Source organism: Thermobia domestica, chromosome 9, assembly GCF_964235325.1.
Source record: "Thermobia domestica chromosome 9, izTheDome1.hap1.1, whole genome shotgun sequence".
In the NCBI taxonomy this organism is placed as follows: Eukaryota; Metazoa; Arthropoda; class Insecta; order Zygentoma; family Lepismatidae; genus Thermobia; species Thermobia domestica.
The window spans coordinates 44,328,796-44,350,066 of NC_137462.1; the positions used below are offsets into that span (position 1 = coordinate 44,328,796).

General features: G+C 35.8%; 1 protein-coding gene across 4 annotated transcripts in view; it reads right to left on the minus strand.

Annotated features, from left to right (window-relative positions):
• Positions 1-11,438, minus strand: part of LOC145694626 (cytochrome P450 6k1-like) — a 49,338-nt gene extending 37,900 nt beyond the window's left edge. For 3 of the 4 annotated variants that reach the window (XM_081771030.1, XM_081771032.1, XM_081771028.1), the window contains exons 1-2: positions 11,303-11,438; positions 4,956-5,939 (exon numbers count right to left, since the gene is read on the minus strand). In XM_081771030.1, coding sequence (XP_081627156.1) covers positions 4,956-5,886 — 931 coding nt within the window. In that variant the 5' untranslated portion in view covers positions 5,887-5,939; positions 11,303-11,438. The remainder of the gene's footprint in view (positions 1-4,955; positions 5,940-11,302) is intronic. The other variant, XM_081771029.1, reaches the window with a different exon arrangement.
• Positions 11,439-21,271: the final 9,833 nt, after the last annotated feature.

Below are 21,271 nucleotides of genomic sequence, written 5' to 3' on the forward strand. Positions count from 1 at the left end.
AATAAATGTACTTAGGTATACAATTAATAACATTTTGTAGTGCCTAGCTTTGTTTCTAGCTATAGCTATAACTATCATTCACGAAGTGAATATTTTCTGGTACGTTTATTCTGAAAAATGAAAGTGGCTAGCTGATCCATCATCTCTTATTTCTGACTACCAAGTACTTTGATTCTTGATTGATTTGATTTACCGAGGTATTAATTATATATATAGGTCTCGGGTTCGACTCCCAGTGGGACCACTTGGTCGAAAAAGTGTATCACGCATTTTCAGGCCAGCCACCCTGATTGAGGTTTTCCTGGGTTTTCCTCATTCACAACAGGCAAATGCCGGGGTGGTACCTAACTTATAGGTCCCAGACCGCTTCCCTCCTTCCCCACTCCTTTTTTCCTCCCCTTTCCCCGGATAGTGTGCTCGCCGAGGGACGTCATCCCTCAAACGTGACGGGCTAAATGGCCATATGCTGAAAGTCCAGAAATATAAATCCTCAATATATATATATATATATTAGAGATGCAAAAAAACGGCTTTTTTGAATCGATGGTTTTTTTCACATAAAAAGCCGGCTTTTTTGGGAAAAAACGAGAATTTTGGAAATTTTGGCTTTTTTCATTTTCATGATTTTTCTATCCAAATAGCTTTCATATAGTATATTCTATAGGGGCTAGTTAGATAAGAATTCCATGACCTATATGCCATATTTAGCTCTGTAATTCACCATCAAGATGGATGGAGCACATGTTTTACGAATTAAAGCTAAGGACAATTTTACAGGCTATTTAAGTTTATTTTAACTTTTGAGTTACAGACATTTTTTTTCTTCTCTAGATCATTTTAGTTTGGCATCCGTGTTTCATTTCTAAGACCTTGGTACTCTAGCTTCTAGCACAAAAGTTAAACTTACGTTTTTCTATATATCCGTCAAATCATACGTTTTTCAATATGTCTGTCAAACCGTACTTCCACATTTCTGTTACACTGTAGTTGTGCAATGATTTAGCAATAATTTTCCGGATACAACCTTGAATACCAATTTATACAAATAATCAGTAGCGGATTTAGAAAAGTACTTTGGGAGGGGTTTCTCTGATTGTTTCGTTTTCTAAAAAGTCCTAATTTTATTTGGGAGGTGCTTGAAGTTTATGAGTACAGGCATAACTAATATTTCGTTTCGTTTATATGTTTACCAATAATCTTCCGGATACAACCTTGAAGATCATTTTATGCTGAGAATCAGTGGCGAATTTAGAAAAGTATTTTGGGAGGGGTTTTCTTACTACTAATGTTTAGTTTTTCTATACATTCGTAATTTTTATTTGACGGGAGCTTAAAGTTTATGAGTAAAGGCATACCTAATAGATATTTCGTTCGTTTTAGACATTCCGCAACTTTGGGGAACAGGCTTCAGTCCGAAAGACCGACCCCCTAACCTTCAAAAAACCCTCACTGCTGGTAATTAGTAATAATAACGATTTAAAAACAATAAAAAAAGAAGTCGGCCAACTCCTACACTCCTAGTTGGCCAGTACACGCACTATTTCTACATTCACAGATGGAATGAAGGAAAGCTTTTTCAGAATGGTCGAATGCTGGGTTGAATCCCGGACTTCCCGATAGAAGCGCAAAAGCCAACCACTCAGTCAGGTTTGTTGTGCAGTTGTATTTAGCTTAACTTAAATATAGTCCTTTTTTTGGGGTGGGGGAGTTCCGTAATGATATGTTGAATCCCTCTTGTTAAAAATTCAGAAAACTTGAGGACTGGGTAAACCGTGATGATGGTCAAGGGCGCCCATGTTGTGGTTTCCAAGGGGGGGCAAGTATAAGCGACGTTTCAAAAATAGTTTCAAATTTTGCTGTAACTAATGTAAAAATTCTATTGGATTTTCGATATTCTGAAGTACATTATCCTCTAGGGAGGGCAAGCGCCCCCCTTGCCCCCCTGTTGGGCGCCCTTGATGGTGGTTATAAAAAAACTTAACTGTAGAATTTCAAGAATATACAGAACCAAAAGTTCCAGATGTGCAACCTTTAATTGTATCATATAAATCTAAGTATTTCTCTTATGTTTTATTTTAATTTTATTTTGTTTCAAAAAGAGGGTATGGAATATTTTGAAGTAAAAATACTACATACAATTTTGCTAGTTATTTGTATATTTTTTTTAAAGAAGTTTTTACTTTTAGGGTTGGCTCGTTTACACCAGCTGTTTTTTTAATAACTGGTTTAAACCAAATAATAACAATAATAATAATAAAAAGAACAAAAATGCGAATCATGTGAACTTCATGGTGACGTTTCCACATGTCAAACCATCTGCATTAGTCTTATTTCCTTTTCACCTTTTAATCAAGGTGTCCCATGTTCAATTCTCGGTCGAACCACAACTCTTCTTTCATGTGTAAACCAAGTAGCGGTTCGGATGTCACTATAAGTGAAAGTCTTCTCCTTGATAACCTCGGTATTACGTAAGGATGTTAAGCCTAAGCATACGAAACGAAACCAAATTATATATTTCTGCATGCCTGTTGTTTTATAAAGAAGCCAAGGTTGCTTAAATATATTGATTGAAATTGGTAAAATTTATCGATTGCCTACGTAGCTTCCAACATTAGCTTGGATTGGACTTTCAATGATATCTACATACTAAATTTGTAATTTAATACCTCAATTCAGCGCACTGATTATAATACGTTGACATTTAAATTTTACATGGAAAGCAATAACAGGATTTTCCCGTTATTGTTTTACATTTAAAATAATGACGGGATTTTCCCGATGGCTAGGGCGGGAGTTCCTCAATTTAAGAAATTTACTGACCGGACTTTTTTAAGCTTATGGGACCTCTTCCAGCATAACCCCGTTGTTGCATAATAACACCAAGGCGAATCAAACTTATTTCTGTGAATATGTAATATAAATACATAAAGCAAAATATCTAAATCAAAAAACCTGGTTTAAACCCCCAAAAATCCTGGTTTAAACTGCCCCCCCAAAATAGGTTTTTGGTATTTTCAGAAACAACCATGGTTCTTGCCAATTCTGCTTACTTTTGTATATAGGAGGTTAATTTTTTTATTATATACACTGGTTAATCCTTTGGAATTCATAATGTAAAAATGTTGGAGTAAAATTGTTTAAAATATTTTTTCGAAATTCATGGTTTATTTTCGAGGTTTTATATTATTATCAGCATCAACCACTAATTAAATGACTGTTTGTGTTATAGATAAGCGAAACAAAGTCTGCTTTAGCAATTTAAAGCAGAATTTTGAAAAAAGCCCAAAATTTCCCAAGCAAAAAAGCGAAGCAGAAAAAACCGAGTTTTTTCAAAAAAAGCCGGTTTTTTTCCGAGCCCTTGCATTTCTTATATATATAAGCACTATTTCCTTTTACCCGTTTCCAACACTATATTCTATGTAATAACTTTAACAACATTTCTATATACTTTACAAAGAGAAACGTTTCTACTAGCTCTAATAGAGTTAGTAAGGTTCATTGACAAAAAAAGGTATTATTGTGGTTATGCTCTGGGTTTATTATAAAAGATTATTATAAAGGCATAACCCTTCCACCACGTGGTTATGCATTTGGTTTACTCATGCGTTCCAAGAGGTTTTAGTAACCTAAACATAACTAACTTTTCAGTATACTTTTGATAGTAAAGTTTTATGATATGAATAAAAACATTATTATTTTGGTCATTTGGATATAAGTTTTAATGTGTAATCAATTTAATGATTTTCATTGTTTGTCGTTCTATGGCGTTTGTGAAGTGTTTATGTGGTGTGACACGTATGGCAGCTGACAGATTTTAATTAAGCACATAGGCCTATGTACTTGCTTACTTTTTAATTGATATGAATGTTTTATAAGTTGGTTACTTAGAACACAATTTTAGCACAAGTACTTAATTTTAGTAAGAAGTTTATAGAGATAGCTTTGGTTTGATATTTACTGTCACTTTTTGAAACTTTTACAGACATTGATGATGTTTTTAGTTTGAAGATAAGATATAATTTTAGAGCGACATACATAGAGATAACGCATGATGTAAAATTTAGCTACATAGTACACTATTTTTAAAGTATTTTAAGGTTATATACCAGTATTTTTGTTAAGGTTTTTACTTAAGGTGCCCGTGGTTATGACGTACAGCCATCCTTGATTTGCGAATTTGGGTTTATACGTTTATATATAAATTGGAATTTGATTCAAACGATGAAAATATGTCAATGCAAGATTTATATAATGGGGAAGTTTATTATATAAGTTAAGCTGTTTTCAGCACATAAAGCAATTTCACGAACGAAATTATAAAATAATTTTTAAAAGTTTACAATAGATTTTCTAACATGAAGTTGTAAATTTTCAAATTTTTAACAAAACAATATTAAATTTGAAATAAAAGCACAATAAAAATATAAGTGTATAACTGATCGGTTTCTTTATACTGATATAATTTTTTAATCACTACTGTGTAAATTGCCGACTTGTAGAGGTATTAACAATTCCAGAGAAAGGGAATTCTTGTCTCACAACAGTGTTCTCAGTACTCTGATTATAAGGGTGATTGTAAAATATCGCATTTGATGTTTCGCTACTTACGAGCAGAAAGAAGGTGGAACAGTATGAATATTATCAGTATTTCCACAAAGTTGAGGGATGAGCCTATACTTTCAACAGACCCAAAAGAGTTCTTTTCTAACATCAGTTGCCTAGAAACTTACAGCTGTGCTCTCAATGGCATCTTAAATTTACAAATCCTTTTATAGAAGGCTCTGTGTACTCATAGAATTATGATTTTCGTGAAATACCTTTAACAAAAAAATTAACGTATCAGTTTGCTCTATTTTCCACTTTGGCTGCCCTTTGCTTATCGTAAATACCAAGTAAATAAATATTTGTAAACAGAGAGAAACTACATACAAACTACAACTGAATCTCGTACTTACCCTCACTGTTGTTCTTGGATTCAGCCGCAACACCATTTGCATGTCCATTCTGTGAGTCATCTTCCAATTGGCCCTTCTTATGCAATTCTATCAATAAATCTACAAAATCATTTCTCTTCACTTTGTTTTTTTCACGATATTCCAATGTTTCCTTCACGAAAGATCTTGCCCAATTTGTAACTTCACGCGTTGTGAATCCGAAGCCCAAAAAGCTTGCAAGACCAGGTAAGACAAACAGAGTAAAAACTTGCAAACTGCGAAGAAATCCTGTAGTGTCCATTATTTTAATCCCCATTTGCATAAATTCTGAGTTAGGATCTTGGAGAGCATTTCCTTTGATACCAAATGCACAAGAAGCAATAACATCAGTAGTGAACCTGGCAACAATGTCTCTTATCTCTAAAGGCTCTTTAGATTTAGCAGATTTTTCCAGGCATGTGTTGAGTTCTTCAGCACATTCTGCCACAAATGGAAACATCTGTTTTATTTTTCCTGAAGTAAATACTGGAGTCATTTTAATTCTTAAATGTCTCCATTTCTCTCCTCTCCGTGTGAATACATTTCTTCCTTGTATAGGATCGACTTCTTCGTCCACCTTGAAATCGCGATCACTAAAATATGAAAAATCTTTAATAAGGACCGCCTTTATTAACTCAGGATCTCGTATCATTAACGCAGAATTCCAAAGTGCGTAGAATCCACCAAATCGATTCCCTTCTAATTCTTTGTAAATCTTTGCTTGCAACTCTGACAAATGAATTTTGCTCAATAAATTGTCTTTCATATTCCCAAAGAACGGGACAGGTTCCAGGTAAGGCACTCCTTTCTTTTTCCAATAACGATATCTGCTTGTAAAAAAACAATATATTAGCCCAGTGAATCCAACAAAGGATGTAATTATGAAGATAAGCAACTCTGATATAGACAACATGTTGAATTTTGGAGTTAGCAATAAGCGTCACTAGGTGTTGTTTATGTCAATTTCTGAAAGGAAGAAAATTTTGTTTATAGTATACGACACTCAGAGATCTTAAAATCTATGAGTTCGACTTCGAAAATATCAAGACCTTCAAAAAAATACTAGACCTCTCAATAACTATGTACAGTCATGTTCAAAATTCTTGGACATTCACTTTGCTTTAGATTATCATTGTATTTTGGAACCGTACGTAGAAAGTTCTAATACTTTGCTTCTAAATGAATATATCAATTAGCCAAAGGATTTGCATATTTGTTTAATTCCAATTCTGAGTAAGAATAAAAGACCTTTCATAAGGAGTGGGTGGTCAGTTTCTTTTTAACAAGACTGTACATATGACTGTATTGCACTCATAAGGTATGAATATACCTAGGTAGATAAGTTTAACGAATTATGCAGGGTGATGCAATAAAAAAACATACACACTCACAATTTTGATGGCTGTAGCACTGTCAGCGGAGAGGCGAAAGGGTTGAGGGACGTGGTTTCCGCTCACTACTCTCCTGTTGTTTTTATTAGGGATGGCCAGAACCGGCTCCTGTTGGAACCGGTTTTCGGGTCTGAACGGATCCGGTTCTAGAAGATCCGGTTCCGGAACCGGTTTTTCGGGTCCAGGTCTGGAAACGGTTCTGAAAACCGGATCTCCGAGAATCCGTTCCGCCGGAACTATGTGGCCATCCCTAGTTTTTATGGTTTGGTCAGGAGCTCATCGTGAGTATGCAGTTGAAATGGTTTTCAAAAGCAGTAGTTATGTGATTAGAATGAAAAAAAAAAAAAACTATTCCATGTAAGGAAAAGCAGAGGGTCGAGAATTTCCGATCAACAAATTCAGCTTTGAAAAGAAAAATCATCTGGCCACCCTAAGAGTGCTCGTACCTGAGACTGTGAGACAGTCTGTTTTGAGTTCCCAGAATGTTCTGCAAGAAAGCGTGCTGCTACTGTTGGGGTTTCTTGGTAGAGTGTAAGAGGAACCTAAACCAACAGATTTTTAAGACGTCAAAAGTCATGTGAGAACATTATGGAAAATATTCTAGAGGATGCTGCCCTTTTGTGAAAAAGCAAAATTCCATTAAGTGGTTGTGTAAATGAACAATTTCCACTATTGATCTGATCATAACCGAATTACAATGTTTTCATTACCATTTTATATTTTTGAATAAACACCGTTCTACCTGTAATACTTTTTGTTTTATGAGCCTTAAACATGTGGGACGCGGCGGCTCAGTAGTAGAGCGTTCACCTCTGGTACATGGGGATGGGGTTCTTGGTTCGTTCCTAGCTCGCGCCAAGTGAGCTTTGTAGTGGACAAACACCGTGTGTGGGGGTTTTTTCGGGGTTCTCCCGTTTCCTCCCACTTCATTCATTTGTCATCATCACCGTCTCCTTTAACCTAGCCGGCATATTCGTGGGACGTAAAACTTAAAGATTTAATTTCATTTTTTTTAAGTTTGGGAAGTTTTCTTGGTTCACTCTGTATTTCGCGATTATGTAAAATGGCAATATTATGTAGTAAGATTACAAGATAAGTTTATTTTACATTTAGAAAGTAAACATATATGGAAGAGAAGCAGTACCACAGGTGGGACGGTCTCTACCTACAATCTGTGTGGCCTGGATTTGATCCTCAGAAGGGTAAAATTTTTGTCGTTCTGCCCTGGAGGTTTACTCACCCTAGTTACGTAAAACGGGTACGTAGTGCATCCTGGAGAAGTTTTTAGAAAAAGTATGAAGCGTCGCTCTTACTACAAAAATGAAATAAAATCTTTTGAGTTTTACGTCCCACGATTATGCAGGATAGGCTAAAGGAGACAGTGATGATGAGAAATGAATGAAATGGTGGAATGAAAAAGTGGCAGGAAATGAAAGAAACTCGAGAAAACCCATGCACATGGTTTGTGTTAATCACAAATTCGTGCTGACTACATCACCTCCATGACAAGGTTTGCATCTACATACGGATCTTCACCTTTGTGGCCTGTCTCAGAAGGGAAATGAACTCTATTTTACTTTTCTTTTAAATATACAGAGATCGAAATTCAGTGAGAAAATGTTTATATTCGTGGAGTTTAGTGTTACTTAGATTAAAGAAATGATAAACTTTAATACGTCCTCATTAACTTTAGATGTCACAGATACATCACCAAAGATTAAACAGCGTTAACTCATTTTGTTATGCTTTAATTAAGGATCGAACGATCAGAAACTGAACAACAAAAGGTGTTATTCCTAACCTAGTTTTAAGTCATCATAGTAAAAGTAACTCTTTCTTTTAGCCTTAGAGAAAACATATCAACAGATGAATCGCAACAAATTATACTATAGTATTGGAACTTTCAAAACATTAAAATCATCTAAACTGAGAGTTTTCTTCCTAACCATTTCTACAACTTTAGTGATCGCGATGATTCGTGAAGTTTGATCTAGACTACCAATTTTACCACTTAATAGAACATGATGGTGTGCCCCAATCCGTTAATCCGCACCTTTGCCAGTGTCGTCTCTCACGCTACACGGAAAAAATCTCCTGAGAGTGCAGTGTTGTCGGAATGCCTCTAAATTTCGTTTTGTTGTCATTAATTTATATTTTTGCTATTAGCTATTATTGTTACCATTTAATTTGAATAATTGTTAGTATTCGTGCTATAGTTATTTAAGTGCTGGTTTTCTTTTCCCGCTCGTTTGCCATGTCCTTTAAGTTTGGCAACGTTGTTGGTGCACTTCTGCCTTTTCACTTTCTCTCAAGAGCACGTTCGGAAGGCAGCTCCACGAATTGAACCGAATTCTTCCGATGCATCACACGTGAGGCAAAGCAGTTCTACGATTGGTGTAGAGTAGAGCCTAGGCTTGACGAGTTCTCGCGGTCACTATGGTATATGCGTTACTTTTAGGGCCATGTATATTACTGATAGTGTCACTGTTAGGGGAGCAGAAACAACAATTAATACAAACTGTAATTTGACAGCGAATTTTTTATATATACCGTAGCACTGCATAAATAAAAATAAATAATCTCCACGAGGAGAATAAACATTATTAATTTATTATTGGCTATGATTTATACCCATGCTGCGCAATAAAAATTTCTTTCTCTTGCTTTGAAAATTACAAAAGAAAATATATCCCCAAACAAATCATTCTGTTCAGCTTGATGTCGTGTATTGACTGATATGAAATCTTTAAGTTTTACGTCCCACGGTTATGCCAGTGAAGCTAAAGGAGACGGTGATTATGAGAAATGAATGAAATGGTGGAATGAAGAAGGTGAGAGAAAACGGGAGAACTCCGAGAAAACCCACGAACACGGTGTTTGTCCAGCGCAAAGTCCACACGGCGTGAGCTGGGATCGAACCAGAGACCCCAAGCACCGGAGGTGAACGCTCTACACTGAGCCATCGCGTACCCGTATTGACTGATATGTCCTTATCTTTGGATACTTATAATTATACAAAAATTTAGGGTTTAGTCTGAATAATATTATTTTTAGTTATATCTCATTAACCATCCATAAGTTTCTCTAGCATTATAAACGAAAATTGATGAACGCAAACTTCGGGATCTGTTTTAACTTAACAGATGTCGTACTTATTGTACAGTATCGATTTTTTAGGTCTACTAAAATAAAAATTGATTTTCTCGAAAACTACGCATGGGAATTTAGCCGATCCATATAATAATGTTTAACTCAATGATACATATCGTTTGGTATATATCTCGTATCCGGAGATTTTTCCTTAAACTGTGGAAAGAGTAGGCGTGTTCTCTTTTCACTTTCTGTTTATATTTAAGTTGTTATTTTTAGATTTCTTTTTCATAAAGTGTCTGATGAAGGCGATGTTATGTTGTCGAAAATGATACCCAAATGATGTTATTAATATATTTGTAGCTTAAGTCATTTTTTTAAAATTAAAACATGTTACATATTTCCAAATCAATAATGAATAATATACAAGTTGAAATATTTATCTTAAGCTTTCATGGTTATGGTCTTTAAGTAGGGCCGGCCCTAGGCAATTTGCTGCCCCCTTTTCTCCACAAGGAACAAATCTTGCAAGCCTCGATTTTGAGTATCCTACCCTATCATGGCCAATGAAGTGGAGAGAAAGAGCACTTACACTCAGAAACACCTAAACACTGCAAATACAATCTCGTTGTGCCTGTTTTTTTTTCCTTTTAAATAAATATTATGTTAGTGAAAGATAAAGCAAACACACTTGCACAGGAAAGACGGTAATCCTTTTTACAGAATTCAATATTGAGCTCAAATCTCAATATATCAGTTTCCAATTCCAGTGCAACTTTAGGGGCCACGCGGCTCATTGGTAGAGCGCTCACCTCTTGTGTATGGGGTTCGATCCTAGCTCGTGCAAAGTGAGCTTTGTGATGCAGAAATACCGTGTGCGTGGGTTTTCTCAGGGTTCTCCCTTTTCCTCCCACTTTCTTCATTTCACCATTTCATTCATTTCTCATCATCACCGTCTCTTTTAATTTAGTCAGCATAATCGTTGGACGTAAAACATAAAGATTTCATTTCATTTTATTTTACAGTGCAACTAGCTCTTTTACCTTTATTTCTTGATTTTTTTTCTTCTACATCTGTTAACAAATTAAATAAAGAAACTTGTTTGCAACTTCGATAAGAAATTTGTTCGTGACGGACTAGTTTTCATATCAAAACTGTGATAACTAACTAAATGGAACAGGTGTTCGCTTCTGTTTGAGAATTGAGTTCTTGTATTTCACAATAACCAAGCAAGTCATGCTGAGATTTGTTTGACATTTGCTTTAGCATTGTCCACGTGACTTTAAACAAATACAACTTAAACATGATTTATGAACGTAGAATTCAAATAGAAAGTCAGCTTAGTGAATTTAACTACGATCATCACGAAGTCTGTTTCCAACAAGAAATATTTACTTTTAAATAATATAGTTATGAAAGATTTTGCCGCCCCTCGGAACTTACCGCTCTGTGCAAATGCATGTAGTGCACATATGGTAGAGCCAGCCCTGCCTTTGGGCTAAATGAGAAGTGAATGAAAGTAAACGATTAATTGATAAAATGACAATGTGGGAGGAAAGGGAAGAATCTCTAGTAAACCAACGGACATGATTTTGTCCACGACAAACTCACTTGCCTTCGGGTGTAACCAAGGAAACCGAGGAGCAGAAGTGAACGCAATACCACTGAGTTACGGAGCCCCTGAAAAACGTACGAAAAATACATTATGAAAACTCCCAATTGAACGAAGATGCTCCACCCAACCAAATGCTTTAGTTTACAAAGCAAATTTTTAATGTGTTAATGAACTTAATTTATTATAGTAATTAGTAAAATAAGAAAGGATAAAAATGAAATTATGTGACTTACTGTTTTCAAGGTTTGTGATGTTCACTACACACAAACGCTTAAACACTGACAGGTTTTGGTGTCAGTCATGCTGTTATATAACGTAGCTATCTGATTAAAATGACAGTTGGATGAGTTAGCGAGAACTAGTCAATATTGCCAACTACATGTAAATAAAATGTTGGAGAGTGCTGTAAAGAAAAAAGTTAGTTAATAGAAAATACAATAATAGTAATAATATTTTATTATTATTATTATTATTATTATTATTATTATTATTATTATTATTATTATTATTATTATTATTATTATTAATTATTGTGCCATGAACAGCCTAACGGCAAAAATACAGCAGCACTTTATCAAACAAAATAAAGACATTGCATGCAATGTAACCTACCTACTGAAACAATAAAACATAATGATAAAATAAAATAGTATCGGATTAATAATTCCTTGTCAAATTAATACCAAATAGTTTTAGTCTCAAAATAGATACGTCGTCAAAAATACTAAAAATAATATTTGTCAAACTCAAAAATTCATGCTTCTATGCTGATAAAAATAAATTAAACTAAATTATAAGAATTGGCCAATCTTCTTAAAATTACAGATTTTGAATTTAAAGGAACTAATGTTGATTTATATCTCGTATTATACTAGTCGTTCTTTCAGAAAAAATGTTCCGGGGAGCATACTCAGTATTCCGAAGGGGGCACTTCTGGTACTATTTTATTTATTATTATATTATATACGTATTATTTTGGTCTCGTCCGGAGAGCACTCTCAGAGCTCCGGGGGGCACTGCCCACCCAAAAACATGTCTGGAAGAAACACTGTATTATACATTGGTACCCTTATACCTATATTATGCAAGCATTTTCACTATAATATCTATTGTCTAGTATTTTCTTAATAAGATCTCTTTCAATAAGTTTTCTCCTGTCGCTCAATGCCTGTAATCCTCAAAATTGATTCCAATATTCATAACTACGTAATTAGTAATCTCTATTTATTTTATGACATAGTATCCTAATAAAACATTTTTGCACTGACTCAATTTTGTTTGTCAATGTTTTACCTGTACTATTCAAATAACTACACCGAACTCTAATCTTGATCTTGCAAGCAAATTGTATAAATATACATATGACCTGGCATTCTTAAACTCAGGCCGTAGTCTCAAAATAAACGCCATTATTCTTCTCGTCCCTTGGATAATATCATTAATATGGTAGGTAAATTTCATATTTCTGTCAAACACTATACCCAAATCTTTAATCTGTTCGGCTTTATGCAATGTTGCTACATATTTCATCACTTATCATCTCTTACAGAAATACTGTTCAAACGCAAGGGAAGAAATGAAATATCTTTTTTATCCTCTGGGTTACCGAGTCTCAGTCGAATTACCGGATCACTATGGGTCATTATGGGTTTGAATCCTCGACCCAGTGGTGGCCTAAAACCTAACCAACATCATCCGACTGACACAATGATCCGTTTGAGCCCTAGCGTATTCATTCTATCTGTGCAAATTACGTTATTTCCGCAAGAGAGGAAATCAATGTTGGATGATCGGAACAGATAAATCTTCGGAAAAGACTAGAAAATGGTAACCTCTTTGTTTATTTGTAACCAAAGTTTTATTTATACTAGCTCGACACAAAATTTGTTTTCATCCTATAATTCAATGTGTTTTATTCACGTTTGAATTTGAAACATGCTACATCTATGAGGAATAAACTTTTCCTTTCGGACATTTGTAACTTTTCATTACGATACAGTTTGGACTTTTAATATAGGGTATTTCTGATAGAAATTTAGCAGTAAAATAGCACTCATTCAATTTTCTCTTTCTTTTTTCTTTTTTCTTTTCTTTTCGGTTTTTTTTATTTATTTTTTTGTTCAATTTGCATTAGTAGTCTGAAATGGAGGATATGACCAACGCTACCTACTGGATTTATTAGGCTGTATTTTTGATCAGTACGTTCAATGTATACTACCGAATTTGCAATTGAATCACGCGGAAACAAAGTATGTGTGTTAAACTTTTGACATTATTCTAGATGTGTCTCGGAAATCTACAGTTCTACTGGAAATTGAGTATGCTATCCTTTATGAAAGTGACTTAATGAATGTTTAAAGCACCCTCTATATATTCGAATAGTTCTAAAAAAAAAAGTATGTATGTAAACGTTATTTCTATATAACTGTTGGATTTCTGGAAACGGAACTTTATAATGTTAGGTTCTTTTCTTACTGCGTTTGAATTACACATTTTTATCTGTTCTCCCTTTTCGTTTCCTTCTTCTCTCCTCTTCTCTGAATCTTTCTCTTTCTCTGTCTCTCTCTACCTCATTTCTGAATCTCTGTGTAATAGACACCTATTGGTTTCAATTTTTCATTGTGTATGTGTTTCAGTTTCTCCCTACATCAACTTATGAATCTTGTTTTGCCTCGGTTTTGTTATTTCATTTTATAGACACTAATACATGTGTATTTTGAAATAAGAATTGCGCTCATGTTCTTAGCTAATTTTAGTATGGGAGAGAAGAAAGGAGGAGAGAGAGGGGTCTCTTTACCTGACACGATTATGGGATAAGGTGTATATTGGGTGGCCTAACTGCACTGCAGCTTCTCGCTTTTGGTAGTGTATATTTACAACGAAGGGGGAGTGCACGTGCCCCTTTGCACCCCCCTAAATCCGGCCCTGAGTGCACGTCATCTTGATTTAAGAAGTAGAAGAGATTTCCTCACATCCTCATCCAACCATTTTTTTTTCAAAATCATTATACGTCTGTCCTCTAGTGCCTTCGGAAATTTAAGAGATGTGCCTTCGGAAATAACCATGAGAAATTTAAGCATTTAATTTAGTTTACTTTTATTGTATTGGAAGTAACGTTATCATTGGACTCTCTCCAATGTTATACAATCCAACAACACAGTTGTGTATTAGTGGTTGTTTATATATATATCATGATCATAAGTATTCTGCCATTATTGACAGTTCACGTGTCGCAGCTGAGAAGCCCTATGCTCCACGGACTTCAACTAACCTCTTCGTCTTCATGTACTGTTTTCTGTTTTGATATCGTGAATCAATTGTAGCCTTCTTCGCTCTCTCTTTCCTGCCACCACATCCTCTAGTACTTCCCTCATGATAGAGTTCATTTTCTAGTCAATGTCCCACTCAGTTTCTCTTCCTCTTCTTAATAATATCTAATATTATTCTTTTCTCCTCCACCCTTTCTAACACCCTCTCATTCGGTCGCTCGACCCAACTAATTCTCTCCAATCTTTTCCACACCCACATTTCGAAAGCTTCCAGTCATTTTCCGTCATTTTTGCATTTAATTTAAATTGCTTTTGTTTAATTTAAATTCTGTCATTTAATTTTAAAGGAAAGTAAAGTTAGAATTGGACTCTCTCCAATGTTACGCAATGCAACAATACACTTTTGTATGGCTTTGTATCTTATATGTATATATAACTGAGAATCCAAATTTCAGTGTGAATTAAAGGAAATGTTTCGTGGCAAGAATTTCAGAAGAATACCATTAAGCCAAGATATCTTTATTCGTGAAACCTAGCCATTGATACGAGGATTGGTTAGAAATTTTCGGGACTTTAGTATTGGGGAAATTGCAATATATTGAAAATCGTTATATTTGTAAAGTATGATATGTGTTTAATATAAAGTAGCTATCCAACTAACAATGATTGTTTCTCATTTTTACAGGATCAGTTTCAAGTGTAGAATGTAACAAAATGTAACAAAATGGATTTAACCAGAGAACATTTTTGTGCAATGGTTTAGCCCATTATGACTTCTGACAGGATTTAATGCAAAAACAATGTGTTTGTCGAATGAATGCCACGTTTAGCGATGAAGCCTCATCTAAAACAACCATTTATCGTTGGTTTCATGAATTTAGATTTGGCCACGACAGCCTTGGTGACGAAGTTATTGAAAGCCAACCAGCGACAGCCATAGTGAAAGAGAACATCTGTATTCGACATTGACCTACACATATGGCAAGATAGCCCCCCCACTTTAGAAAATTGAAACAGTGACTAGGTCATTCGTTTGTACTACGTTTGTACCGTTTGTACCGAAAATATTTTCGTTTGTACCATTTTCCTTATAGGGTAGGGTGGAGTGAAAAGAGGCCAAAAAAATTTTTTTTTCGAAATTCGAATTTGGATAGGGGGCAAAAGTTGCATCATATTATAATACTTTACCATGGAAAATTTCAATTCTCTAAAATAATTTTTAGCCGGGGCGCAATGGGCCTTAAGTTTGATAGATTATATAAGTAAGTGAAAAAAGGCCAATTTTTAAAAAATCTAAATTCGAATTTGGATATGGGGCAAAAGTTGCATCATACCCATGGAAAATCTACCATGGAAAATTGAAATTTTGTAAAATATTTTTAGCCGGGACTCAATGGGCCTTAAGTTTCGTAGATTTTGTAAACAAATACATGTTTATTGTGTATTTGTGTAATTATTAGACAGTTCTTCACTTGAAGTAGACTGTAATTTGAGTAGACTGTAAGATTCGTTGCCGCAACGAGATGATTTTCTAAAGCTACCGAAGTTCATATTCTATGTTACAGGCTGCATCAACCCAGAATTCACCACTAAGAGGTTACTGCCATCAAGTTCAATCCCATCCACCCACCCGCCAACATTAGATTGACCATTTCATAAGTTTCATTCACGTCTTCGTGCAAAATACTGCGACTTTGTCTCGAATTAGGCATACATCTTCTCAAGTCAATTTTCTAACGAATAAAGACATCTCCCTCTCGTGCCCCACACTGAAAGAAGCTTCACTAATTATTTTCATTAATCTTACCACTACTTGTGTATGACTTTTGAGGGATATTAACACGTGTATTTTCTAAAGAGCGAATCTCTTGCAATTTTTCATCTGTCACATGAGGCCAGTATTGGCGGTTCTGTTTTGTTACATTCATTCCTGTTTATCATTTGTGTGTAATTATTAGCCTCGAAGATTAATACTGGCACTTCGAAGGAACGAATTTCAGAAGGTTTACACTGCTTTCTGGATTGGAATTTTTTATCAGCAGCAAGGATTCGTGTAGCTGATCTGTTTTCACCAATCATGGCAATGAGAATGTTTTAAGGATTCGCATAGAATGCATTTCTGAAAATTACTTTATTGACTGGAGTCTTGTATGGCTTTTGCAAACCTCGCGAAAGTTTTATGGTCAAGAACTCCATTTTGCTCCGTATTTGACAAGAGGTTTGAGTTGATTTTGAGGTTAGCGTCCCTTTCAGCAGCGAAGCTATATGACACGGGACCTACTGATTAACGTGGAATCCGAACCACACGAGCTCCCGCCGGGAATCGAATCCGAGTCTCTCACGCTAAAGACGCGTACGCTAACCGCTTAGCCACGCAGGAGCTCTGACAAGAGGTTTCAGTTTGATGTTGAGCCACACTGTGCATATACTTTTACCACGAGCTTTGCGAGAGTTTTGAGCTCCTCTGAAGGATTTGGCGTTGATATATATAGACGCAACAGTTTGTAAGCCATTGTTAACCAGCGAACATGCCCATGTTTCCCAGGTTTCTTAATCTACCTGGCTTTTATCAGTCTCCTCTTATGCCAGATTGGAGTATTTCACACAAGTACCTCTGATAATAACTGAGATTACGCACATTTAGGAGTGGAGATGGTTCTGAAGAAATCTTTTCGGAGCCGTGCACTGAATTTGTTTCACAATTCACAAAAAAAAAAAAAAAAAAAAAAAAAAAAAAAAAAGATCTACCAATAGAGCCAGGAAAAGTGTAAGCAAGGGCCAGTACTTACACTATCGATTTCTTTTAGTAAATGACGAGGTGGTAGTTCAATGAAATGCAATAATCATATGCACCACTGCAGGGGCCTCCCTAAATGGTTTTCGAGCACTCTAATCACTCCTCCTTTTGAACCAACATTAATATTAGTGCCATCGCAGCCGATAGTTACCACATCTGATAGGTCCACATTATTTTCTTGTAATTCGCGGCAGATGAAACTAGCAATATTCTTTGCTGATGCTGATCCGGTCAAAGAGGCATAGCCGAGAAATTTGTTACCCGGTTCTTCATGGATGCAATAATGTTCTACATCTTCATATCTTTGACTTCCGAACATCACGAGCGTTTGGGCTTTCTTCCAATCAAAATAGATGGCACGAGGTTTCACTTTATTAACAGTCTCATTAGTTCTTACACTTACGATTTTTCGCAACCTCTCTTTGAATTTTAGAATAAATCAACAGTCTTTTGCATTTGAATAGAATATTTAATTATGACAAACAATCAAGCTGTTGTCTTGATTATTATATTCGGACATTTTACAAATCTCTTAAATCGATGTAAGTTAAAAGAGAACGCAAAAAGCTGGAACTAAAATTTAGTCTTGCGGCCTCTTTTGGATGCAAAGGTTTTTATAATGTCCTCAAAACATAGCTTTGAAGCTAACTTATGATCTATGGATATGATCGAAAGGTTGGTGAGTCGTTGTTGTCCTCTGAAGTTTCTGAGATATTTTTATGATATTTAGTTTGCTAAAACTCCTTTCCTTGCATTATAGTGAAAATAAATATTTGCCCATTTTTGCGCCCACAATTCGGCGCCCGGGGCGCAAGTCCCGTTTCCCCCCTTAGTTACGTCACTGTCATCACCAATCAAACATCTGTACTATTAATAATACTGCCAAAAGTTCATTGTAGGATATCAGAAGACTTATTAAATAGCAAAAAGCTTCTTTATGACAAACTCGCAAAATGCTTATAATTGATCACTTTTCGTCTTATTATTTCCAAGTTTCAGGACCATTGCGTCCCGGCTAAAAATAATTTTAGAGAATTAAAAATTCATGTTGTTATCTATCGACAAAGGATGCATCTTTTGCCCTCTACCTAAAATATAAATTACAGTCTACTTTCAGCGCAGATTTGCTAAATAGTTATATAGTAAACGGAAATTGATTTGCAAAATCTAATTTAAAGCCCCTTGCGCTCCGGCTAAAAATTATTTTAGATAATTGAAATTTTCTATGGTAAAGTACTATGATATGATGCAACTTTTGCCCCCTATCCAAATTCGAATTTCGAAACAAATTTTTTTCGCTCCACCCTATTATAGGGGTACTTGAGAGGTCAACTAGGGGGGCTATCTTGGCGCCAAGATAGCCCCCCCGTATCACAGCACAAAAATTTGAAATACACCATTCGAAAGCAAATCGTTTGTACCGTTTGTACCGAAAAAAGTTTTGTTTGTACCCTAATAGTTTTCGAGAAACAGGGGATGACATTTGGGGGGCTATCTTAGCGCCAAGATAGCCCCCCCGTATCATAGCACAAAAAATTGGAATACACCATTCGAAAGCAAATCGTTTGTACCGTTTGTACCGAAAATATTTTCGTTTGTACCAGTTTCCTTATAGGGGTACTTGAGAGGTCAACTAGGGGGGCTATCTTGGCGCCAAGATAGCCCCCCCCGTATCATAGCACAAAAAATTGGAATACACCATTCGAAAGCAAGTCGTTTGTACCGTTTGTACCGAAAAAAGCTTTGTTTGTACCATTTTCCTTATAGGGGTACTTGAGAGGTCAACTAGGGGGCTATCTTGGCGCCAAGATAGCCCCCCGTATCACAGCACAAAAAATTGGAATACACCATTCGAAAGCAAATCGTTTGTACCGTTTGTACCGAAAAAAGTTTTGTTTGTACCCTGATAGTTTTCGAGAAACAGGGGATGACAGTTGGGGGGCCTATCTTGGGGCCAAGATAGCCCCTCCGTATCACAGCACAAAAAATTGGAATACACCATTCGAAAGCAAATCGTTTGTACCGTTTGTACCGAAAAAAAGCTTTGTTTGTACCCTGATAGTTTTCGAGAAACAGGAGATGATATTTGGGGGGGGGCTATCTTGGCGCCAAGATAGCTCCACAGTCGACCTCTCAAGTAACCCTATAAGGAAAATGATACAAACGAAAATATTTTCGGTACAAACGGTACAAACGTAGTACAAACGAATGACCTAGTCATTGTTTCAATTTTCTAAAGTGGTGGGGTTATCTTGCCATACGTTTGACCTATCTTGAAATATCGTTCAGGCATATTAAGTTATCGGCATGAGTCAAATACAACTATTCTTTATGATTATTTATGAGTGAAAAAGTTGTTTTCGTTAGATTCCCAGACTATGCTCAAACAATTCAAAACAGGAGTCTTAAATCTTGTGTGCAACATCATTACCGATGATGAAACGTGGATCTATTCATATGAACCCGAAATTAAAAGAAAATTTGCTGTATGGGTGTTCCAAGACGAGTCAAAACTAAATAAAGTTGTTCGTTCACAGTTTTGTAACACAAATGGCTGTTTTATTCTTCGGGAAGTCTTGACACATCGCTATTATACATTGGATAATCACAAAAAAGTAAAACAGTTAATGGTGAGTAGTATCTACAATTTGTTTGCCAGAAGTAATCAATACACTTGGATCCCACAACTCCAAACGTAGCATCATTTTGTATCATGACTAAGCAAGCTCTCACACAGCAGTACAAACACTGGAGTTTCTGAACAGTGAAAAAAATGAAATGAAATCTTTGAGTTTTACGTCCCACGGTTATGACGGTTAGGCTAAAGGAGACGGTGATTATGAGAGATGAGTGAAATGGTGGAATGAAGAAAGTGGGAGGAAACAGGAGAACCCCGAGAAAACCCACGAGCACGGTGTTTGTCCACCACAAAGTTCACTTGGCGGGGCTGGGATCGAACCCGAGACCCCAAGCACCAGAGGTGAACGCTCTACCACTGAGCCATGAACAGTGAAAAGGTTGAACTCATATGTTACCCTGCTTATTTACCAGATCCAGACTCCAACCATTTTTTCTTGTTTTCAACCATCAAATGTAAAACGTTTGGGCAACGATTTGTAAATCCAAAAGATTTAGTGCAAACATACAAAATACACGTTTCTAAGATACCTACTTTTGAGTTGCATAACTGCTTCGACAATTGGATTGTTCGAATGGACAAATATATTGCTGTTAAGAGTGAATACTTTGAAAGGTAATTAAAGAGATGTTTTCTTTCTTTGATTTTTCCGAAACTTTCAGTGCAACCCTCATATTATCTGGAAACTTTTAGTGTTTTCGTTCTCGAATAGCAAGCAAGAACCAAACACAAGGTCAACACAGAGGAATTCGGCGAAGTGAACCTCAAGGAATTTATTTTGTGTGTTTGATACTTGGAAGAGTCATTCCGGAATATGAATTAGTAATTCCGAAATCTAAGAAGGAACACTTTTTTAAAAAAAAATACTGTAGCTATTTATTTATTTATTTCTCACTATCTCTATGCGATGATGGCAAAACATTATTTGTACATTTTTTTTACAGTAAAACAAACGACAATCTTATGAAACAAATCTATACGAAATGGGCAAAACATGATATGTTACTTTTTGTTTGGGCCACTTTATAATTTTTCTCTTCGGGAGGTCGCATCGAGATCTACGACTTGAGTCCAAAAAGTAAGCTTCTCAAGGACAGTTAACATAATGACCTTAAAACAAGAAGACACAATGATCTTGAAATGTTCATTGCCACAGATACAGCACAAATGACACTGCTTTTTAACATATTCATCACCAGAATTCAGACATATATTATACCGTAAAATCAATTTTCGTATTTCAGCCACCTTCGAGCGGAACTAGTATAGGACAACCGTCTGCAATTACGCATCACTATCAAACAGAACTGAATACTCTACCAGTACGAGTAGTAGAAAAATGATCGATCTGGAACAGACCTGGCTCATAATAGAACAACTCAGGAGCCACTGGGAAAATGACCACCATGCACCGTGAGCCCACGGTCTTTTACGACCTCCATTTTAGGGGTGAATTTATTCAGTTTTATGACCACTTTTTAGGGGGTGTATTCGTTCT